The sequence below is a fragment of the Poecilia mexicana genome, unplaced genomic scaffold (genome assembly GCF_051168715.1).
Source record: "Poecilia mexicana isolate PSO_F unplaced genomic scaffold, ASM5116871v1 scaffold_9, whole genome shotgun sequence".
NCBI lineage: Eukaryota > Metazoa > Chordata > Actinopteri > Cyprinodontiformes > Poeciliidae > Poecilia > Poecilia mexicana.
The window spans coordinates 1015603-1034607 of NW_028263378.1; the positions used below are offsets into that span (position 1 = coordinate 1015603).

At 50.4% G+C, this 19005-nt stretch overlaps 1 protein-coding gene across 1 annotated transcript; it reads left to right on the forward strand.

The window, feature by feature from the left end:
• Window positions 1-561: 561 nt before the first annotated feature.
• Window positions 562-18652, forward strand: ccdc180 (coiled-coil domain containing 180). Its single transcript, XM_088008590.1, has 37 exons — window positions 562-1057; window positions 1185-1276; window positions 1418-1485; window positions 2591-2700; window positions 2779-2895; window positions 3303-3413; window positions 4118-4213; window positions 4282-4445; window positions 4687-4794; window positions 4878-4957; window positions 6147-6235; window positions 6331-6450; window positions 6524-6697; window positions 6778-6893; window positions 7178-7304; window positions 7384-7441; window positions 7512-7606; window positions 7718-7890; window positions 7962-8122; window positions 10379-10601; window positions 10670-10816; window positions 10886-11030; window positions 11107-11223; window positions 11302-11379; window positions 11860-11943; window positions 14355-14461; window positions 14539-14579; window positions 14685-14733; window positions 15545-15652; window positions 16299-16365; window positions 16438-16573; window positions 16646-16806; window positions 16875-17000; window positions 17069-17165; window positions 17701-17779; window positions 17854-17998; window positions 18425-18652. Exons 1-37 carry the CDS (start codon window positions 998-1000, stop codon window positions 18563-18565), a joined length of 4170 nt encoding a protein of 1389 aa, XP_087864716.1. The 5' UTR covers window positions 562-997; the 3' UTR covers window positions 18566-18652.
• The last annotated feature ends 353 nt before the right edge of the window (window positions 18653-19005 follow it).

A 19005-nucleotide genomic window follows, 5' to 3' on the forward strand; every position in this document is an offset into this window, starting at 1 on the left:
TTTAAATTATATTTAATGTTCTGAAGTACAAAATATTTCTGAGCACACTGAGACAAGATGTTTGATTTTTCCTGAAACATTATCTGGCTTATTTCATGACAACCAGCGCCTTCACATTTTATACATTCAGAAAAAAATAAAAATAAAATAAAAGATTTTCCCGTCAGAAAACATTTACCTGTAATAAAATAGTTGACCGATCTGTAATTTGAATTGAGTGAGAGTGAGACCTCTTGTTTGTGTACAAGCTTTGTTATTTTAACTCAAATTCAAAAATGTTTTATTTATCCCAAAACGAAATTAAATGTCGTGATAAGTCAGATCACCAGAGTTGATATTGATGAAATTCGGCTCGATTTCTGATTTCATTTCATTTTTTCCAGAGAAGAAGCAGCTTGACTGATATTAAATGATATTTCCTAAACCGAACTGAACCAACTCGCTGATCATCAGATCAAATAAGAAAAATACAGGTTCTGATTTTCTTAAATCAATAAAACATCTGAAACCAGAACTTTTGTTGGTTCTGAAATGTTTCCTGGTCAAACAGGAAAACCTCCATCAGAGCCATAAGTCTGCAGTGTCTATGTAGCTTTAAATGCTACATTTACGGCAATAAATGTGGGTCATTTACTGTTTATTTCCACTAAACCAGGGTGTACTTCATATTACGGCGTCAGCCTGTTGCTGAGCATAAACTATTCAGGATTGATGTTGAAGGTTTAAAATACCCGATAATTATATTTGAAGACAAAATAAACGACTCCTTCAGGGGTCCGTGAACGTCCCGCGTTGCCATAGTGACAGTAAACCACAAAGAGACGTTAAACAGAACCGGACCGACGGACAGAGAAACAGATTAAAGAACCAGACAAACGAACCGACACCGACGCTGAGCGCCGTTTGACGCCGCCCAGCAGCCTCTTTCCCCCGGATCTTCTTCCTCCGACTGTCCGGGGAACCCTGACCCGGCTGGAGGCTCCAGACCCGGGGCAGGATGAGTGCGAACCGAGCGATTCCCGGCGGGAAGGTTTACCGGCAGCTGTTCGACGCACAGGTGGGTCGAACCGAGTCTGGGTCAGAACCGGTCCGTTCGGATCCCTCCGATGTCTCAGTTGTGCTCCAGGAGGACATTTCTGTCCCATCTGAGCTGCTGAAGACACCCGCTGTCTCTCACGTTTCAGGCGCAGCTGTCCAGATCCCTGCTGGCAGGACGCAGGGTCCAGAGGACAGGCAGTCTGTCCCCGGTGGACAGCAAGACACCTGACAGCAGCAGGTGGACACACACACACACACACACACACACACACACACACACACACACACACACACACACGCACACAGGCCCTCAGGGGTCCTGTCTGTCCCCTCAGGACTAACGTGTCCAGGTGTAACTCAGGGGTTGTTCTTCCACCAGCAGGTGGCAGCAGAGGTCTGATGAAGTCGATGGCTCCGCTGACGTCATCCGGCTTCCTGACCGTCTGGGTCGGTACCAGCCGCTGATGGTTTGATGTTTATGAATGACATAAATCAGGTTTGCTTCCTGTCACAGCGCTGCATGGAGGAACTCTTCTTCACCTTCCGTCTCCGTTAATCGTGCGGCTCCATCTCGGCATCCGGGTTATTGTTGCAGTAAAAATGGCGACGTAATCACAGAAAAACAGCAAAATGTCCAACTGACGAAAATCAGAGTAACTGTTGATAACTGCAGTGAGAGACGGAGTGGATTTCTGGGTTGCAATAATGCAGCGCAGCCACATGGGGTTATTGTGGCCTTCTAGAATTAAGTTTACTGAAAATTTCAAAATAAAAGCCTTATCATCACTTACCTACTTTCTACATATTAAACTGCCAAATGACTATAACGGGATATTGGCTCAGAACAAAGACTTCATGCTTGTGATAGAAGACATTCTCAAGGTAGCGTCAACATGCTAGTAGATCAAAATGCTAGTGAGAACACACACACACTAAAAGTAGCATTTGAGCTAACATTAGCAGGGGACAGCAGCCCACTAATGCACTGCCTTGCGGAGCAGGACAGTGTATTAGCATTAGCATTTTAGCTATTTTTTAGTATCTTTGTTTAGCCTACTGAATGGAGCAAGTCAAGGTAAGACAACAAGCTAGTGATGCCGCACATGCTACTGACAACATTTAGGCTAACATTAGCATTTTGGCGAATTTTAACTTATACAACAACGTTTGCATACCGAGTGGATGTTAGTCAACATGCGTGTGACTCTCCACATGCTATACCACAGTATAGCTTACTTTAGCATTGATGCTAATTTTTAGCATCAGAGCGCTGGGTCCAACCAACGGGCACACTTTGACAGGCCCCTTTAAATTTCTTCAGAAATGTTCTAGTTATTGTTCAGCTCAGAGATTAAAGCATGTGAGGAAGAAACAGAAACCAAACAGTGTTTCAGATTTCTGATCGATTATTTCAGCTTTCAGTATTTTTGACTCATTTCTGTTCACAGTTTTAGGTTAAAAACTGAAAATGAATATTATCACCAGGACTTTTGGAGTTTGATTAGTTTAATTTGGTCTTAGCTGGTGGTGACATCACGGTTCTGATCCTCAGTGATTGACGGGTCCAGCTCCAGGATCATTGACAAACTGATGAAGAGGAGGAAGAAGAAGCATGATGAAGCTCTGAGGCAGCAGGAGGCGGAGCTGCACCACCTGTCCCAGGTAGCTGCTTCATCACCATGACAACCACGTGGATGGATGGAATAAATGATGGATGAACTGATGGTGTCTCTCTGTCAGGTGTGTGAGCTGGAGGTGAGGTCCATCTGTGAGCAGCTGGTGTCCTCTCTGGGGGAGGTGGACCTCAGATTGGACATCCTGAGGGACAGGATTGGACAGAAGCCTGTCAGTCTGGAGGTGTGAATACTGAGCCACACTGAAGGACTCCAGTCCTCGAGGACATGTCCCCACTGCAGCCTGTCTCACAGGAACCTGGTGCCCCCTGCTGGTCAAACAGCCTAATGACACGTCAGATCATTAGGCTGACGTCTCATGAGGCTCAATCCATGGGAAGCTGGATTGAGAAAAGTAGAGGGATCTTAACTAATAAGTTTTATTTCTTGCACTTGAGCCGATCTCCCTGCGGAGCCAAAGCTGAAATATTCACAAGTTAGATTTTCTGGTCCACTGGTCCACCATCTGGCTTCTTGTGATTAATCTCAGGAAAAGCTTGGACTATTGTTAGTAATGTGTGTGTGTGTGTGTGTGTGTGTGGGTGTGTGTGTGGGTGTGTGTGTGTGTGTGGGTGTGTGTGGGTGTGTCAGTGCCTGCACAGCCTCTGGGAGGAGGCGGATGGGGAGATGAGGCAGAAGAAGAGCCAGGTCTCAGAGATGCAGCAGAAGCTGAAGAGCTGTGATGACGGCAGGAGCCTGGAGGTCAGAGTTCACGCTTTCAGATGAACAGTTCCTGTGTGACCTGCAGGTCAGGTCTCCTCCACAAGGGGGAGCCAGTGATACCAGGCTGCAGGAAACAAACAGAGAAATCATGGGGTCCTGTGGTGGCGCAGAGGCAAAACACAACCCACTTACTGAGGCCTTGGTCCTCGTCCCGGTGGCCACAGGTTCGATTCCCGGCCTGGCGACATTTGCTGCATGTCTTCCTCCTCTTTCCTGTCAAACTACTTTCTAATAAAGGCCACTAGAGCCAACAAAACCTTTAAAAAATAGATAAATCAGGATGATAATTAATCAAATGGAGATTCAATAACACAGATAAACAAGCAGAAAATAGAATCATTGATTTATAAATAAATGAAACAAATAAAAAGATCCTCTGAACCAAAATGGTACCAATCTGACACTAACCGCTTCACGTCCCTCAGCCCGGTCCACGTCCCTCAGCCCGGTCCACGTCCCTCAGCCCGGTCCACGTCCCTACCCGGTCCATGGGTCGTGTTTTGTAGTTGTGCAGCTGGAACCCTCTGGGTGGAGCGCCTCCACCTCCACCAAGAGGAATGAATGTCCACCTGAAACCAGTCAGGACATTCCTGACTGGACCTTCAGTCAGAGCATCAGGTGGTTGTTTGGTGATGATGATGATGATGGTGATTCTTCTTCTTCTGTCTCTACTCCATCTTCAGATCAAAAAGATTCTGAAGAAGCAGCTCCACCTCCTGCAGCAGATCAGTTTCCTGTCTCCACCCGACGTCCACCGACTGATCCACTCCAAGGCCATGGTACCGTCTGCATGTCCCCACACGTCCCCTCTGACTTCATCATTACGCTCCTCCTCTTCCTCCTCCAGATGCTGAACCAGTCTCTGCTGGCCAACCGGCGCAGCTCGGCCCGGCTGGTTCTGCTGCTGCAGGACCAGAACCTCCAGCAGGAGTTCGTCCTCCGTCTGCACTGGGAGGAGAGTCTGGACCGCTGGAGGAAAGGCCGGGTGGAGGAGATGCTGGAGGAGCTGAGGTAGGGGAGGTCCGAAAGCCCGGCAGGTCCAGAGATGATCAGAACCAGCTGCTGCAGAGATTTAACTGGGTTAACAGATTATAAGCAGATCTACTGGTCAGAACCGGTCTGGGTTCTGTTCCCACTGCAGTCAGAACTAATTGTTGTCCTGGTTCTGGTTCTGATCTGAAGCAGATTTGGTCAGAACCATTTGTACTCCTGGTTCTGCCTCTGGTTCTGGTTCAGCCCGTCTCTGTTCCAGAACCATGTGCAGCAGCAGGGAGGAGGAGCGGAACCTGTTCTCGGATCAGATGCTACAGAACCAGGAGGTTCTGGTCCAGCAGCGCTCCGAGGTCATCTACAAGATCTGGTACCAAGCTGCTTCCTGTCTCTGAGCACAGGCTCCGCCCCCTGCTCTCTCCACCAATCACCTTCCATCACTCTGTGCTCCAGCTCTCTGGTCCCGCCCACCGGCTCCTCAGCTCTGGTTTCTAATTGGTTCAACGAGTTGATGGCCGTCAACCAGCAGATTGGTGGGTTGGAGACACGTCCTCATGTCTGTCCTCCTGTCTGTCCTCATGTCTGTCCTCATGTCTGTCCTCCTGTCTGTCCTCATGTCTGTCCTCCTGTCTGTCTTCCTGTCTGTCCTCCTGTCTGTCCTCATGTCTGTCCTCATGTCTGTCTTCCTGTCTGTCCTCCTGTCTGTCCTCATGTCTGTCCTCCATGTCTGTCCTCATGTCTGTCCTCATGTCTGTCCTCCTATCTGTCCTCATGTCTGTCCTCATGTCTGTCCTCCTATCTGTCCTCCTATCTGTCCTCATGTCTGTCCTATCTGTCCTCCTGTCTGTCCTCATGTCTGTCCTCCTATCTGTCCTCCTGTCTGTCCTCATGTCTGTCCTCCTATCTGTCCTCATGTCTGTCCTCATGTCTGTCCTCCTATCTGTCCTCATGTCTGTCCTCCTGTCTGTCCTCACGTCTGTCCTCCTATCTGTCCTCCTAGCTGTCCTCACGTCTGTCCTCCTGTCTGTCCTCATGTCTGTCCTCCTGTCTGTCCTCACGTCTGTCCTCCTGTCTGTCCTCACGTCTGTCCTCCTGTCTGTCCTCACATCTGTCCTCCTGTCTGTCCTCCTGTCTGTCCTCACGTCTGTCCTCCTGTCTGTCCTCCTGTCTGTCCTCACGTCTGTCCTCATGTCTGTCCTCCTGTCTGTCCTCACGTCTGTCCTCACGTCTGTCCTCCTGTCTGTCCTCCTATCTGTCCTCCTGTCTGTCCTCACGTCTGTCCTCCTGTCTGTCCTCCTGTCTGTCCTCACGTCTGTCCTCACGTCTGTCCTCATGTCTGTCCTCATGTCTGTCCTCACGTCTGTCCTCACGTCTGTCCTCATGTCTGTCCTCATGTCTGTCCTCACGTCTGTCCTCACGTCTGTCCTCCTGTCTGTCCTCCTGTCTGTCCTCACGTCTGTCCTCCTGTCTGTCCTCACGTCTGTCCTGTCTGTCCTCACGTCTGTCCTCCTGTCTGTCCTCATGTCTGTCCTCCTGTCTGTCCTCATGTCTGTCCTCACGTCTGTCCTCATGTCTGTCCTCACGTCTGTCCTCCTGTCTGTCCTCACGTCTGTCCTGTCTGTCCTCACGTCTGTCCTCCTGTCTGTCCTGTCTGTCCTCACGTCTGTCCTCCTGTCTGTCCTCACGTCTGTCCTCCTGTCTGTCCTCCTGTCTGTCCTCCAGCTGGTCTCCATGCCGACATGCGGGAGCAGCTGCAGAGGTTCTATGAAGACGCCTGGCAGCGTCGCCGGGCCGAGGCTCAGCGCTGCCAGGTGAGATCTGACCGACCAGAACCAGAACTCTAACAGAACCTTCCAGAAGTTCCTGCTGTCAGAAACCAGATTCAGTTAAAGCTGTCTTCCTGCAGGAGGCGCTGGCGGCGCTGCAGCTGTCTGACCAGCAGCTGGAGGACATCACGTCCTCTCGGCTCCTCCCTCTGATTGGACAACGCCAGAGAGACGACGAAGAGCGATTGGCTGGTTTAGACGTCGGTCACACAAAGCTTCCCGCTGTCTGTCCCCTGTCTGTCCACCTGTCCTCTGACTGTCCCTTGTCCTCAGGAGTGCAGTGACTGCGTGGACCAACATGTCCTGGGGGTCAGCAGGTCGGTGTCTGAGGTGATGCGCGCCGTCGCGTTGCTATGGGAGACGCACTGCCGCCGGTTGAAGAGGAGAGAAGAAGAGCTGGAGGCAAAGCTGCAGCTGTTGAAGAAGACGCAGAAGCAGCTGGTGGAGGTGAGTCCTCTGACCTCTGACCCCCAACCTGAGGGGCAGGGGTTGTGGGTATCCTCCCATGATGCTTTGCTGTTTCCCAGAGGATGATGGTGCCTTTGGAGAGCATGTTGGTGGCGCTGCGTCAGGAGAGCAGGGAGGAATTTCTGGACATGTGTCTGGAGCAAGTTCTGGAGCAGCTGAAGGACATCCAGGACAGGTAGGACAGGTGGGACAGGTAGGACAGGTGGGATGGATGGGACATCCAGGACAGGTGGGACGGGTGGGACAGGTGGGACATCCAGGACAGGTAGGACATCTAGGACAGGTGGGACGGGTGGGACATCCAGGACGGGTAGGACAGGTGGGACATCCAGGACATCCAGGACGGGTAGGACATCTAGGACGGGTAGGACAGGTGGGACATCCAGGACAGGTGGGACAGCAGCTGCAGTGTAGTGAGGACGTCCAGGTGTCTGATTGTCCCTGTCCGTCCCCGTCCAGCGTCAGGCCGTGTCTGTCCCAGCAGTGGGACGTCCTGGACCAGCTCCCTGCCGTCCTCATGGAGGAGCTTTACTCCTACAGTAACGCCGTCAGCTCCTTCTTCAAACTCAGCCATCAGAACAGACCGGTAACCATGGAAACGTACAGGCATGGACATCGAGGCCGGTCTCTCTCTCTGACATCTCTCTTGGCCGTCTCCTCCTCAGAGTCTAGCGGACTTGCACAACGTCTCGGTGTCGTCCAACAGAACTGGATCGGACCTGGGTCAGTCTCACTGTGCCGGTTCTGACTTTGACTGGTCCGTTCTGGCCTCACCTCGTCTCCGTCTTTCCAGAATCTTCCTCCCACTCAGAGATGTTCCACCCGAGAAGCGACTCCATCAGCAGAGAAGCCGGTTACTCCTTCAGCGCCCTCAAGCTCCTGACCGAGGTGAAGCTGATTGGCTGCTCAGCCCAGTGACATCAGCGACTCTGACGCACCTGTAAGCTGTGTGTGTGCGTGTCTCTGTGTGTGTGCGTGTCTCTGTGTGTGTGTGTGCAGGCGGCATCCTCGCTGAACCAACTCTACAACAGCAACACCACCTTTACATCGTCAGGGGGCGTGGTCTACTCCGGCCCCGCCTTCAGATGCCCCGCCCCCGACCTGCCTGACTTCATCCAGGAAACATACCTGACCCAGTTTCCTGTGGAGCTCCTCAGCCACACCCTGACCAGGTGGACGTCCGTCCGTCCACTCATGTCCTCACAGGGACATTCTGTCTCACCCTGCCTGTCTGATTGACCAGGACCCGGATTCTGGTTCTGGACCACATCGAGCAGAGCTTCAAAGACCTTCTCAGCTCAGCTGTTGCCATGGTGACCGAAAAGAAGGAAGTGGTCCGATTGGAGCAGGAACTCTCACTGACACCAGAATACATCCGGACAAAAATCTACGAGCCACGTCTCCGTAAGACACACACACACACACACACACAATTGAAGTCAACCAACAAGCTAATGTAGCTAGCATGACATGATAGCATGGTGGCTAACACTGGGCTTTCAGATAATTTATCTTAAAACCAAACTTAACTCACTGCATGTGAACCAACATGCTAACAGCCCCAATGACGATAGCTTTTTAGCTAACGTGGCTAAAACTTTCTAGCTATGCTTTATTCACCAAACCTCTAGCTGATGTAAACCAACATGGCAGCCGGAGCCAATGTGACAATGACAGCATTTAAGCTAATGTTAGATTTTTTTTTAGCTAATTTTGACTGAAAAGCTTCATTTGGTTAGAGAATGGATTGAAACCTTTTGACCTTTGGTCAAAACTGGCTAATTTAATCCAGCATGGGCCACAGAGTTAGGGGTCATTAGGGATTATTAGGGGTTATTATGGGTTATTAGGGTCATTAGGGATTATTAGGGGTTATTATGGGTTATTAGGGTCATTAGGGGTTATTCGGGGTTATTATGGGTTATTAGGGTCATTAGGGGTTATTAGGGGTTATTATGGGTTATTAGGGTCATTAGGGGTTATTAGGGGTCATTAGGGTCATTAGGGGTTATTAGGGGTTATTATGGGTTATTAGGGTCATTAGGGGTTATTAGGGGTCATTAGGGTTATTAGGGGTTATTATGGGTTATTAGGGTCATTAGGGGTTATTAGGGGTTATTATGGGTCATTAGGGTTCATTAGGAGTCATTAGGGGTCATTAGGGTTAACCCTAGTTTAAAGTGCAGAAATTTGTTTTTCAGCTAATTTGGACTATTATTATCTTACTGATTAGATTATGTCACATGTGTCAAACTCAAGGCCCGCGGGCCACATGTGGCCCGCCATGTCATTTTATAGGCCGATGATTTACTTAAAATAGGTTTTGAGCACGAATTGACTACAAACTACATCTCCCACAATGCATTCCGATTGTTACCAGCCAACATTGCGGCTTCTCGCCACTAGAGAGCAGCAGAGTCACCTCAAGCTGCTGATTGGTTTTCCCAGCGAATAAAACTGAGACATCGACAAGCTAACATCAAAACGTCCAAGGAAAGAAAAATCGATTTACAAGTAAGACTGTGAATGAAGATGTGTGAGTTGGTGTCAGGGCGGCAGGTGGCGCTAGACTTTTTTTGTTATCCTTATCTTGACCGACAACATAAAAAAAAAAAAATTGGCCATGTACTATTTTTATCAGTGAAATTACAATCATATTAACATCGGCTATTTAGCCGCATTTTATGCGGTTTAGTGAATATTCACCGTGAATCCAGATCCCATCACAGATTAAACAGATAAATGTATCTACATTTTTCTCTGTAGTGACAAAAACCACTGACTGAGGCCCCAATAACTTTTAATAAATTAAATTAAGCGACTTCACTTAAATTAGCATCACTTCACCCGCTGGGGTCTGAACAACTTCCTCCTGGTTCCCATCTGCAGAAAAATCTGCGCTAATTCATCAGTCAGTTGGATCTGTCTGATCCAAACAGATCAACTGAACTCTGAGTGTTTTACCCTGTCCGGTGTGGCTTTTACCAGGATTTTTATTTATTTTTTGCGTGGTTTCGCTTCTCCGAAACGGACAGATGATACGTCTGCAGCTCCTCCAGAGCGCCGCTCTCCTGGGTGACGTGAACCCAGGAGGCTCCATTTGCTAAATCCGCTGCCAGTTCCTCAAATGGATTAACACAACGTTCCATTCTCTTTAGTTTTCTCTGGTCTGTAATGGAAACTTGAATTTAACGCTCCATTTCAACCAAAGGTTTGTAATGCGCTTCCTAACCAGACGCTCCAAAGCGTCCGGTCCATAATCTTCAACACGCTGTCAGCTCCGGTCAGAAAGACGCATTTAGTTCAGAGACCATGAGATGCCCAAGTCTAGTTTTCCAGAGCTACCATCTGCAGCTTTAGATGGTTCCTTCTCTAACACACCTGGACCATTGACTCATTATGAGCCTCTACAGACCTGAATGAGGGAAGTCAACCTTTTGTTGGGGTGTTTTAGCAGGGATGCACTCCTGATCTGTACCGTCAATGTGGCCCGTTGAGGGGGGCCAATATGCTGAAGTGGCCCTCGGTGAAACTGAGTTTGACACCCCTGGATTATGTTAATGTTACTCAGAATGTTGGTGTAAGCCACCGTGTGTGTGTGTGTGTGTGTGTGTGTGTGTGTGTGTGTGTGCGTGCGTGCGTGTGTGCGTGTGTGTGTAGTTGAGCTCCAGGTCCACCGGCAGAATGTAGACACTTTCTCTCAGGAAATCTCGGAGATCCTGACCTCCTGCAGGATAGAGCTCCACGATCTCCTGGCCTCCATCCACAAGAAGAACCTGGAGCTGTTTGACCTTTTGACCTCCCGTAAGATGGCGCTGCAGGAGCTGCAGATCTCCATACAGAAGGACAACCAGATCGTCCTCCAGGCGGCGTTCAGGAGACGGTAAGACCTGACCCACCGTCCGCCGCCGGCCTGCAGCTGCAGACTCTGATCTGCCCTGTGTGTGTCAGGCTGGAGGACTTTGGCGCCGCCCTGCAGGAGCAACTGGACCGGCACGCCGAGGACACCCTGTGGTGCCAGACCAACTTCAAACAGGTGATCCGCGGCCGCCTGGAGGAGGCCAGGAAGAGAGCGGGGGAGCTGCAGAAGTCCTTCAGGTAGCCTCAGCTTCAGCTCAGGCAGCAGGAGGACGGCAGGCCTTCATCCTCCTCCTCTTCCTCCTGCAGGACGTTCAAAGAAGGAGGAGACTTCTCTCCCCAGGAGGTAAAGATGTTTCAGAAGAAGATGAAGGAGGAAATCAAGCGGATCGGTTCCACCGAGGACTCCATCTTCTCTGAGCTGGAGGTGTTTGAGTCCAAGAGTCTGCTGCAGGTGTGTCCATGTCCGGAGGGAACCGTGTCCCCTGCCGCCGGTCCTCACATGTCCAACCGTCTCCGTCCCTCTGCAGCTCCGCAAGGTGCTGGCTCCCCTGGACGACAAGTTCTCCTCCCTGCAGGCGGAGGTGAAGTTCACTGAGGAGATCCAGAAGATCATCAGCAGGACACAGATCCAGATCAAGGCCGAGGTGGCTGACCCCTGACCCCTGTCCTCTGTCCCTGTCAGACCGTCTCCGTCCACCTCTAACCGTCCTTCCGTCCTGCAGGCGGCCAGCAGCAACCTGCAGCAGACCAGGCTCAGCGGCCGGCTGGAGGAGCTGAGGGAGATGACGACCAACATCCAGGTACGACTGGGGGCCCCTGGGGGCCCCGGGGCCGTCCCTGGCCCCCCTGAAGCTCCGACCCTGCCCTGTTTTTGTAGATATAAAGGAAACAGATTGGATCATAGCCATGGAGTTTTCTATGATATTAACATTATTTCACTTTTCAGCTGCAGTTTAAACCCTGAACTTTGGGCTGTCCAAACTTTTTGTCTCATGGGCCAAAATAGTCGAGTCAAAAGTACCGATAGGCCAAGAAACAATATAATAAATTTAGAAAAAGACGAGCAAATCACAGTTAAATTTTGTTTCTGTTTGTTTTTGTTGTTCATCATAAATCCAAAGGATTTTCCATGTTTGCTGTATTAAAAGAAAAGCTTCAGGTTTTCTAGGTCTTTACTATGGCGCCCTTAGACTCCTGGCGCCCTGAGCATCTGCCTTTACGGCTCAAACATGGGGGACCTGCTGCTGGTTCTGGTTGATTCTGCCTCCCCGTCTCTCCAGGTGTCGCCGGATCAGATCTGCTGTTCGTTCTCGTCAGTGAAGGAGGAGATAAAGTCGCGCTGCAGCTACCTGGGTTTCAGCCAGGTGAGTTCAGCTGCTGCCTGAGAGACAAAAAGACATATTATATATTTAGATAAATATCTATTTTAGACAATTTGTTGTAATTTTTCTAAAAAGGCCCCATTTTATCTCTGTCTTTGAATTTAAGCAACGAAAAACAGAGAATACAGCAAGAGGAGGATTTATAGTTTTATTCTTCTGTGGGAAAGAAAATGATGTAAAATTAAAAGAACAGATTCGTGTCGATCCCTGAATGTCGTAAATCTGGTTCAGCTGGTGGAAACAGATCCGATGTCAGAATCCAGGTTTTACTGAAGCCTTTGAAAAAATTCACAATTTAAAATCATAAAGTGGAAAATGCAACACAAAGTCTTCATCCAGGTTTTTGCTTTGAATTAAATTTACCGTAATGGTAAAGGAGACAACAGAAAGCCGCTGACTTTCACTGAAATGCAGACGAGGCGGAAACATTTAATAAACAGGAACCAAATCCAGGAACCTGAAAACACACAAAACAATCTAGAAAAAGACAATTAGCCTGGAAAACGCTGTGATGTTTTAAATCTACAATCATTTACAGAATCTGCAGAAATGGGATTGCTTATTCTATTAAAATGTTAAGCTCCGTTTATGCTTCTGTTTATGCCAGTTTATTTATAACTGATGCAAATAAAACAATGAAATAGTTTAAGTAATAAAAAGAACAAAGAAAAATACAAAAACTGCCTTGGTGTGGACAGCCCTGGTGAAGAACCACTTCCTGTTTATCTGATAACAGTAACAGGAAGTCACTGTCTCTCTCGTCTCACCTGCTAGCCGTTAGCTTGTCAGCCCAGGTCTCATGTTCAGCGTTCAACCGACTCAGTATTTAAGCTTCTCTTTTCCAGTCATTACTGGCCGGATCCTCCCATCTCCTCCCTTCTCCTCCAGTCTCCTCCCGTCTCCTCCCGTCTCCTCCCGTCTCCTCCCGTCTCCTCCCGTCTCCTCCCGTCTCCTCCCGTCTCCTCCAGTCTCCTCCCGTCTCCTCCAGTCTCCTCCCGTCTCCTCCCGTCTCCTCCAGTCTCCTCCCGTCTCCTCCAGTCTCCTCCCGTCTCCTCCAGTCTCCTCCCTTCTCCTCCAGTCTCCTCCCATCTCCTCCAGTCTCCTCCCGTCTCCTCCAGTCTCCTCCCTTCTCCTCCAGTCTCCTCCCGTCTCCTCCAGTCTCCTCCCATCTCCTCCAGTCTCCTCCCGTCTCCTCCAGTCTCCTCCCATCTCCTCCAGTCTCCTCCCGTCTCCTCCAGTCTCCTCCCTTCTCCTCCAGTCTCCTCCCGTCTCCTCCCGTCTCCTCCCTTCTCCTCCAGTCTCCTCCCGTCTCCTCCAGTCTCCTCCCATCTCCTCCCGTCTCCTCCAGTCTCCTCCCATCTCCTCCAGTCTCCTCCCGTCTCCTCCAGTCTCCTCCCATCTCCTCCAGTCTCCTCCCGTCTCCTCCAGTCTCCTCCCGTCTCCTCCAGTCTCCTCCCTTCTCCTCCAGTCTCCTCCCGTCTCCTCCAGTCTCCTCCCATCTCCTCCAGTCTCCTCCCGTCTCCTCCCATCTCCTCCAGTCTCCTCCCGTCTCCTCCAGTCTCCTCCCGTCTCCTCCAGTCTCCTCCCTTCTCCTCCAGTCTCCTCCCGTCTCCTCCAGTCTCCTCCCATCTCCTCCAGTCTCCTCCCGTCTCCTCCCATCTCCTCCAGTCTCCTCCCGTCTCCTCCAGTCTCCTCCCGTCTCCTCCAGTCTCCTCCCTTCTCCTCCAGTCTCCTCCCGTCTCCTCCAGTCTCCTCCCATCTCCTCCAGTCTCCTCCCGTCTCCTCCAGTCTCCTCCCATCTCCTCCAGTCTCCTCCCGTCTCCTCCAGTCTCCTCCCATCTCCTCCAGTCTCCTCCCGTCTCCTCCAGTCTCCTCCCATCTCCTCCCGTCTCCTCCCTTCTCCTCCAGTCTCCTCCAGTCTCCTCCCGTCTCCTCCCGTCTCCTCCTCGTGTCCCCCTTGCTGGTGTTTTCGATATTTTTGTTTTTTCCGTGGCTCCCTTTGATTTTCCTACGCTTGTTTTCCATATTCTTTCATGAAATCTTTGGATTCTCTGGCATTTGGTCCATCAACACATCATGACAGTTTCATCTGGAATAAAACCAACAGCCGCCAAACACGGCGGTGGGGGTGTGATGCTCTGGGACTAACGGAACCATGAATTCTGACTGATCCAAACCTCAGACTGACTTTATGAAATCTTTCTGAGTGGTCTAGTCAAAGTCTTGTATCTCAACTTGCTGCTGCAGGACCAGGAAAACCTGGCAGTCTGCCTGAACTAGATTCGTCCTTTAGGGCAGAGCGGTCGGTCAAGGGTGTGTGTGTGTGTGTGTGTGTGTGTGTGTGTGTGTGTGTGTGTGTGTGTGTGTGTGTGTGTGTGTGTGTGTGTGTCCAGGACTCTGTGCTGCTGGACAGTTTTGCTCTGTCCAGAACCAAGGTCCAAGGCGCCGGCCTGCGGCGCAGCCGGTCCGCCACGGAGCTGCACGAGGAAACAACTGTCAGGTTTGTAGAGCAGCTGAAGCTCCGCCTGCCCAGGTTCACACACGTTACGGTTCTTCTTCTCCCTCCGAACCCGGCAGGTTCTCCTTCCAGCCGGACCAGAAACCAAAAACCGCTGGAGGTGAGCAGCAGACGGCGCCCCCTGCTGGAGCGTTTAGGATCAGCCGGTTGGTGTTCAGGTCTCTGGTGAGACGCTGAGCAGCAGTAAAACCGTTTCTGTGTGCAGACCAGAGCTCCGCCGCGCAGCAGAAGAGCAACTCGACCCGCAAACAGAGGTACAGACCCAACGGGCCCACAGCAGAACCGCCTGGTTCTGATGGAACCAGAGACCGGCCCATAATAATTAACAAATAAATAAACACAAACATATAAGCAGACAAATATAAATATTTCATTCCAGGATGAATATTTCCTAAACATTTTAATATCAGGACTGCAGCACAGAAAGCAATTCTTATGAAATATGTATAATTATATAGAAATACCATCAGATTTCATGGTTCTTTAATTAAAACCAAACAATTAAATCAATATTAATAGCAGATATTCTTTTAATCTCAACCTGTATAGTAAAGCCTCATAAAAGAGAAAAACTGGATGATATTCAGTCTGACCCGCCGGGCCGTCGCTCTGGCTTCAGGGTTCAGGACCAACTTCTTTGCTTCACATCATTTTCCTCTTATTTTATGGATTTTAACAAATATTTTCCCACAATATTAACTTTATATTTGCTCTCAAACTTAAAGCCGATTAGCTTAACGCCTCAGAAGGTGAAAACATCCAGTTTCTTATCGAGGTCGAGGTTTCATATCATCTTCATCTTGTGGTTTTCAGATTGATAATCAAATCAAATCATAACAAAATGCTGGACCTGAGAACCAAAAATTATTTCTAATAATTAAATTATCTTTCATTCTTTGAACCGAAATTAACATTTTTATGAATTGTAAAGCAGAAAGATTTGTTTCTTCCAGATCCAGAAAACTGGAGTCACTATAATTACTGACCCATTACTGTGTGAACAGAACCAGCCACCCAGGCGGTTCTGGTCTTCAGGTTCTGTTGGTTCTACTGTTTGTGTCTCAGTCTGAGGAGGAGCTCCAGGTCCACCAGGTCAGACGTCTTCACCGACATGAAGACCAAGAGGAAGTATCAGATTTTTGGAACTAAACCGGAACCGGAGCTGAGCTCACAGTAAGTCTGAATATTTCCCATCCCGACCCACTGGGTCAGCGGTCTGAGGTTCTGAGTTTCATCCCAGTTTCACTGAATAACAGAAGAAAAAATCCTGTTGAGTTCAGGCTCCTCCCAGAATTTACTCATTAACCGCCATGCTAACCTCAGAGAGCTAAGAGCTGTGTTTACGGCCTTAAAGATGGCCGCCGCAGCACTGTTTACGGCCTTAAAGATGGCCGCAGCAGCGCTGTTTACGGCCTTAAAGATGGCCGCCGCAGCGCTGTTTAAGGCAGTAAAAATGGCTGCCACAGCACTGTGTTTATGGCAGTAAAAATGGCCGCCGCAGCACTGTGTTTAAGGCAGTAAAAATGGCTGCCACAGCACTGTGTTTCTGGCAGTAAAGATGGCTGCCGCAGCACTGTGTTTATGGCAGTAAAGATGGCTGCCGCAGCACTGTGTTTCTGGCAGTAAAGATGGCTGCCGCAGCACTGTGTTTATGGCAGTAAAAATGGCTGCCGCAGCACTGTGTTTCTGGCAGTAAAAATGGCTGCCGCAGCACTGTGTTTATGGCAGTAAAGATGGCCGCCGTCTCTGGTTGTGCATGGTCAGCAGATGGTAAACCCGGCTCAGAATCATTGTCTCCATGTTGCTGATCTTCTCCCAGGTCCTTCGCCGCGGCGCTGAACGCCATCCTGTGGTGGTCCAACGACACCGTGCTGGAGGCTGCCAGGGTAACGATCAGAACCTCAAGAACCTCCAGTTCGGTCCGATCTGGCCCATAACCTGTCTGTCCTCCCCTTCAGGTTTTCTACAGCGCCAGCCACGTCTCCACCTTCAGCCTGGTGCCCGAGTCGGCCGACATATGGGCCGAGGCCATACAGAAAAGGCTGCTGGGATACCAGGAGCAGGGCAAGAAGTTCCTGATCATGAGCAAAGACGGTACGATATCTGCTCACTGTTAGACCCTACCTGTCCAGGTCTCACCTGTCCTCACCTGTCCTCCTGTCCCAGAGGTGGTGAAGCAGCTGTCCAAGTTCAGGGAGATGCTGGACTCCCTGCCTGAGGTCCTGATCAGCCATCATGTAGGCCAGGAGGGGGTGTGGCTTACAGAGGAGCTGGCCTTGGTCAGGAAGAGGCTGGAGGAGGAGTTGGCGGCCGGCAAGGAGCAGAAGGTGAGACGCTCAGAGTCTCTGGTCCACCTGGACGGACGGAGGTCCCTGAAGCTGCTGTCCGTCCCCAGATGTCCAACCTGGGCCGGCTGCGGGTGTCCCTCAAGGAGGACGAGCTGAAGACGCTGGAGAGCAAGGAGGAGCGCCGGCAGCAGCAGCTGCACAGCGCCATCCTCAGGTCACACTTGGAGCTGCAGGTAGAAGGGGGCGGAGCCAGAGAGGTTACCCCACCTGCAGTCAAACGCTCACTGTGTGTGTGATGCAGGAGTGTGTGAGAGGAAGAGCCGAGCAGTTTGTGACATCACTGGCATCTCTGACGGAGAAGCTGCTGCACCTGCTGGACGAGGTGCTGCCGGCCGCAGGTAAACCCCACTCACCTGGAACCAGTCCATTTACTCACCTGGAACCAATCCACTCACCTGGAACCAGTCCACTTACCTGGAACCAGTCCATTTACTCACCTGGAACCAGTCCACTCACCTGGAACCAGTCCACTCACCTGGAACCAGTCCATTTACTCACCTGGAACCAGTCCATTCACCTGGAACCAGTCCATTTACTCACCTGGAACCAGTCCATTTACTCACCTGGAACCAGTCCATTTACTCACCTGGAACCAGTCCATTTACTCACCTGGAACCAGTCCAGTCACCTGGAACCAGTCCACTCACCTGGAACCAGTCCACTCACCTGGAACCAAGCCACTCACCTGGAACCAAGCCACTCACCTGGAACCAGTCCATTTACTCACCTGGAACCAGTCCATTTACTCACCTGGAACCAGTCCAGACACCTGGAACCAGTCCACTCACATGTTGTCCCTGCTGACAGAGGGTTTTATCAGGTTTTATTGGTTTTTAACGGTTTTATCGGGTTTTTGATGGATGTGTTCTGTAGAAACGGATCCATTCAAGCCGCCTGAAGCTGAATCCCCGGAGGCAGAAGAAGAAACAGGAAGTGAGCCGATCAAAACCTGGTAAGGCGACGTTCCTGATAATTCAGACAGAACCGCGTTCCCCAGTAAACTCTGGGCTTGTGTGTGTGTTTAAGGACATGGCCAGGTATCACTCACCTGTTCTCATTGACCAGTGAGTCAGCAAAATCTCCCATCACCATGACAACAGCACCCATCAGTACAGTGAGGAACAGCCAGAAACATGAGGCGGTCATTGAGCGCAGAGACACTGCGTTAAAGGTGGCCACACACACATACACACACACACTCACACACACACACACACACACACACACACACACACACACACACACACACACACACACCTACTCATGTACACCTACACACGTTTGCGTGGCTATCTTTGTGGGGACTCTCCATTGACTTCCATTCATTTCTGCAGCCTAGCCCTTACCCCTATCCCAACCCCAACCAACCAAAACTCAATTCACACCTTAGTCCTAAATCTGACCCCTGACCCAAAAACAGTTTCCCCTTGTGAGAACCAGGCTTTGGGCCCCACAAGGAGCAGTGGGTCCCCACGACGTAGTGTCAGGAAAATGGTTCCCACAAGGCATTACAAACAAACACACACGCAGTAAGCACTGACTGATTGTGTGTGTGTGTGTGTGTGTGTGTGTGTGTGTGTGTGTGTGTGCGCGCCAGCGGTTTGAGCAGCTGATCCACTCGGAGGTGTCGCGTTCTGAAGCAGACAGACGGAACCAGCTGAGCGAGCAGCAGAACTGGATCTCCTACTGGGCCCAGCAGGTCTTCGCTCTGAGACAGACCCAGAGGAAGCAGCGCTGAGCCACAGCAGCTGATTGGCTGCTTAGCTCCTGTAGTTACCGTTTCCATCCAGCAGGTGGACGACCGTCCTCTGAACCCTCACACCAGCAGCTGGTTCGGTTGCCATGGCGTCCAGCTGATGTAATAAAACATTTGCTGTTGCAGATCTGAACAGTGGTTGGTTCTGGTTCTGTAGGTTCACACCTTCACATACGAGTCTTCATACCTGCCTGTTAGAGCTTAGCCCCGCCCCCTGATACATTTAGACCAATTCCACCAAAGTGGGCGGAGTCCAGAGACACAGAGGGGCGTGGCCTCATGTGAGGATGAGTGAACTTAGAAACTTTTTCTGCATTATTGGAGACGTTTCTGAGGAAACCGGCTCCACTCCACGTTCACATTGCTGACGCTGACAAACTGCCAGACTGCAGGTGTGAATTAGCTGCTTTAATCTGATACAT

Bases quoted from the DNA above. Each gene is read 5' to 3' on its own strand.
- ccdc180 (XM_088008590.1), top strand. From the start codon at position 998: ATGAGTGCGAACCGAGCGATTCCCGGCGGGAAGGTTTACCGGCAGCTG. The intron at 4,214-4,281 runs GTACCGTCTGCA...TTCCTCCTCCAG, and splicing joins TGATCCACTCCAAGGCCATG to ATGCTGAACCAGTCTCTGCT. The intron at 17,780-17,853 runs GTAAGGCGACGT...TGTGTGTTTAAG, and splicing joins AGTGAGCCGATCAAAACCTG to GACATGGCCAGGTATCACTC.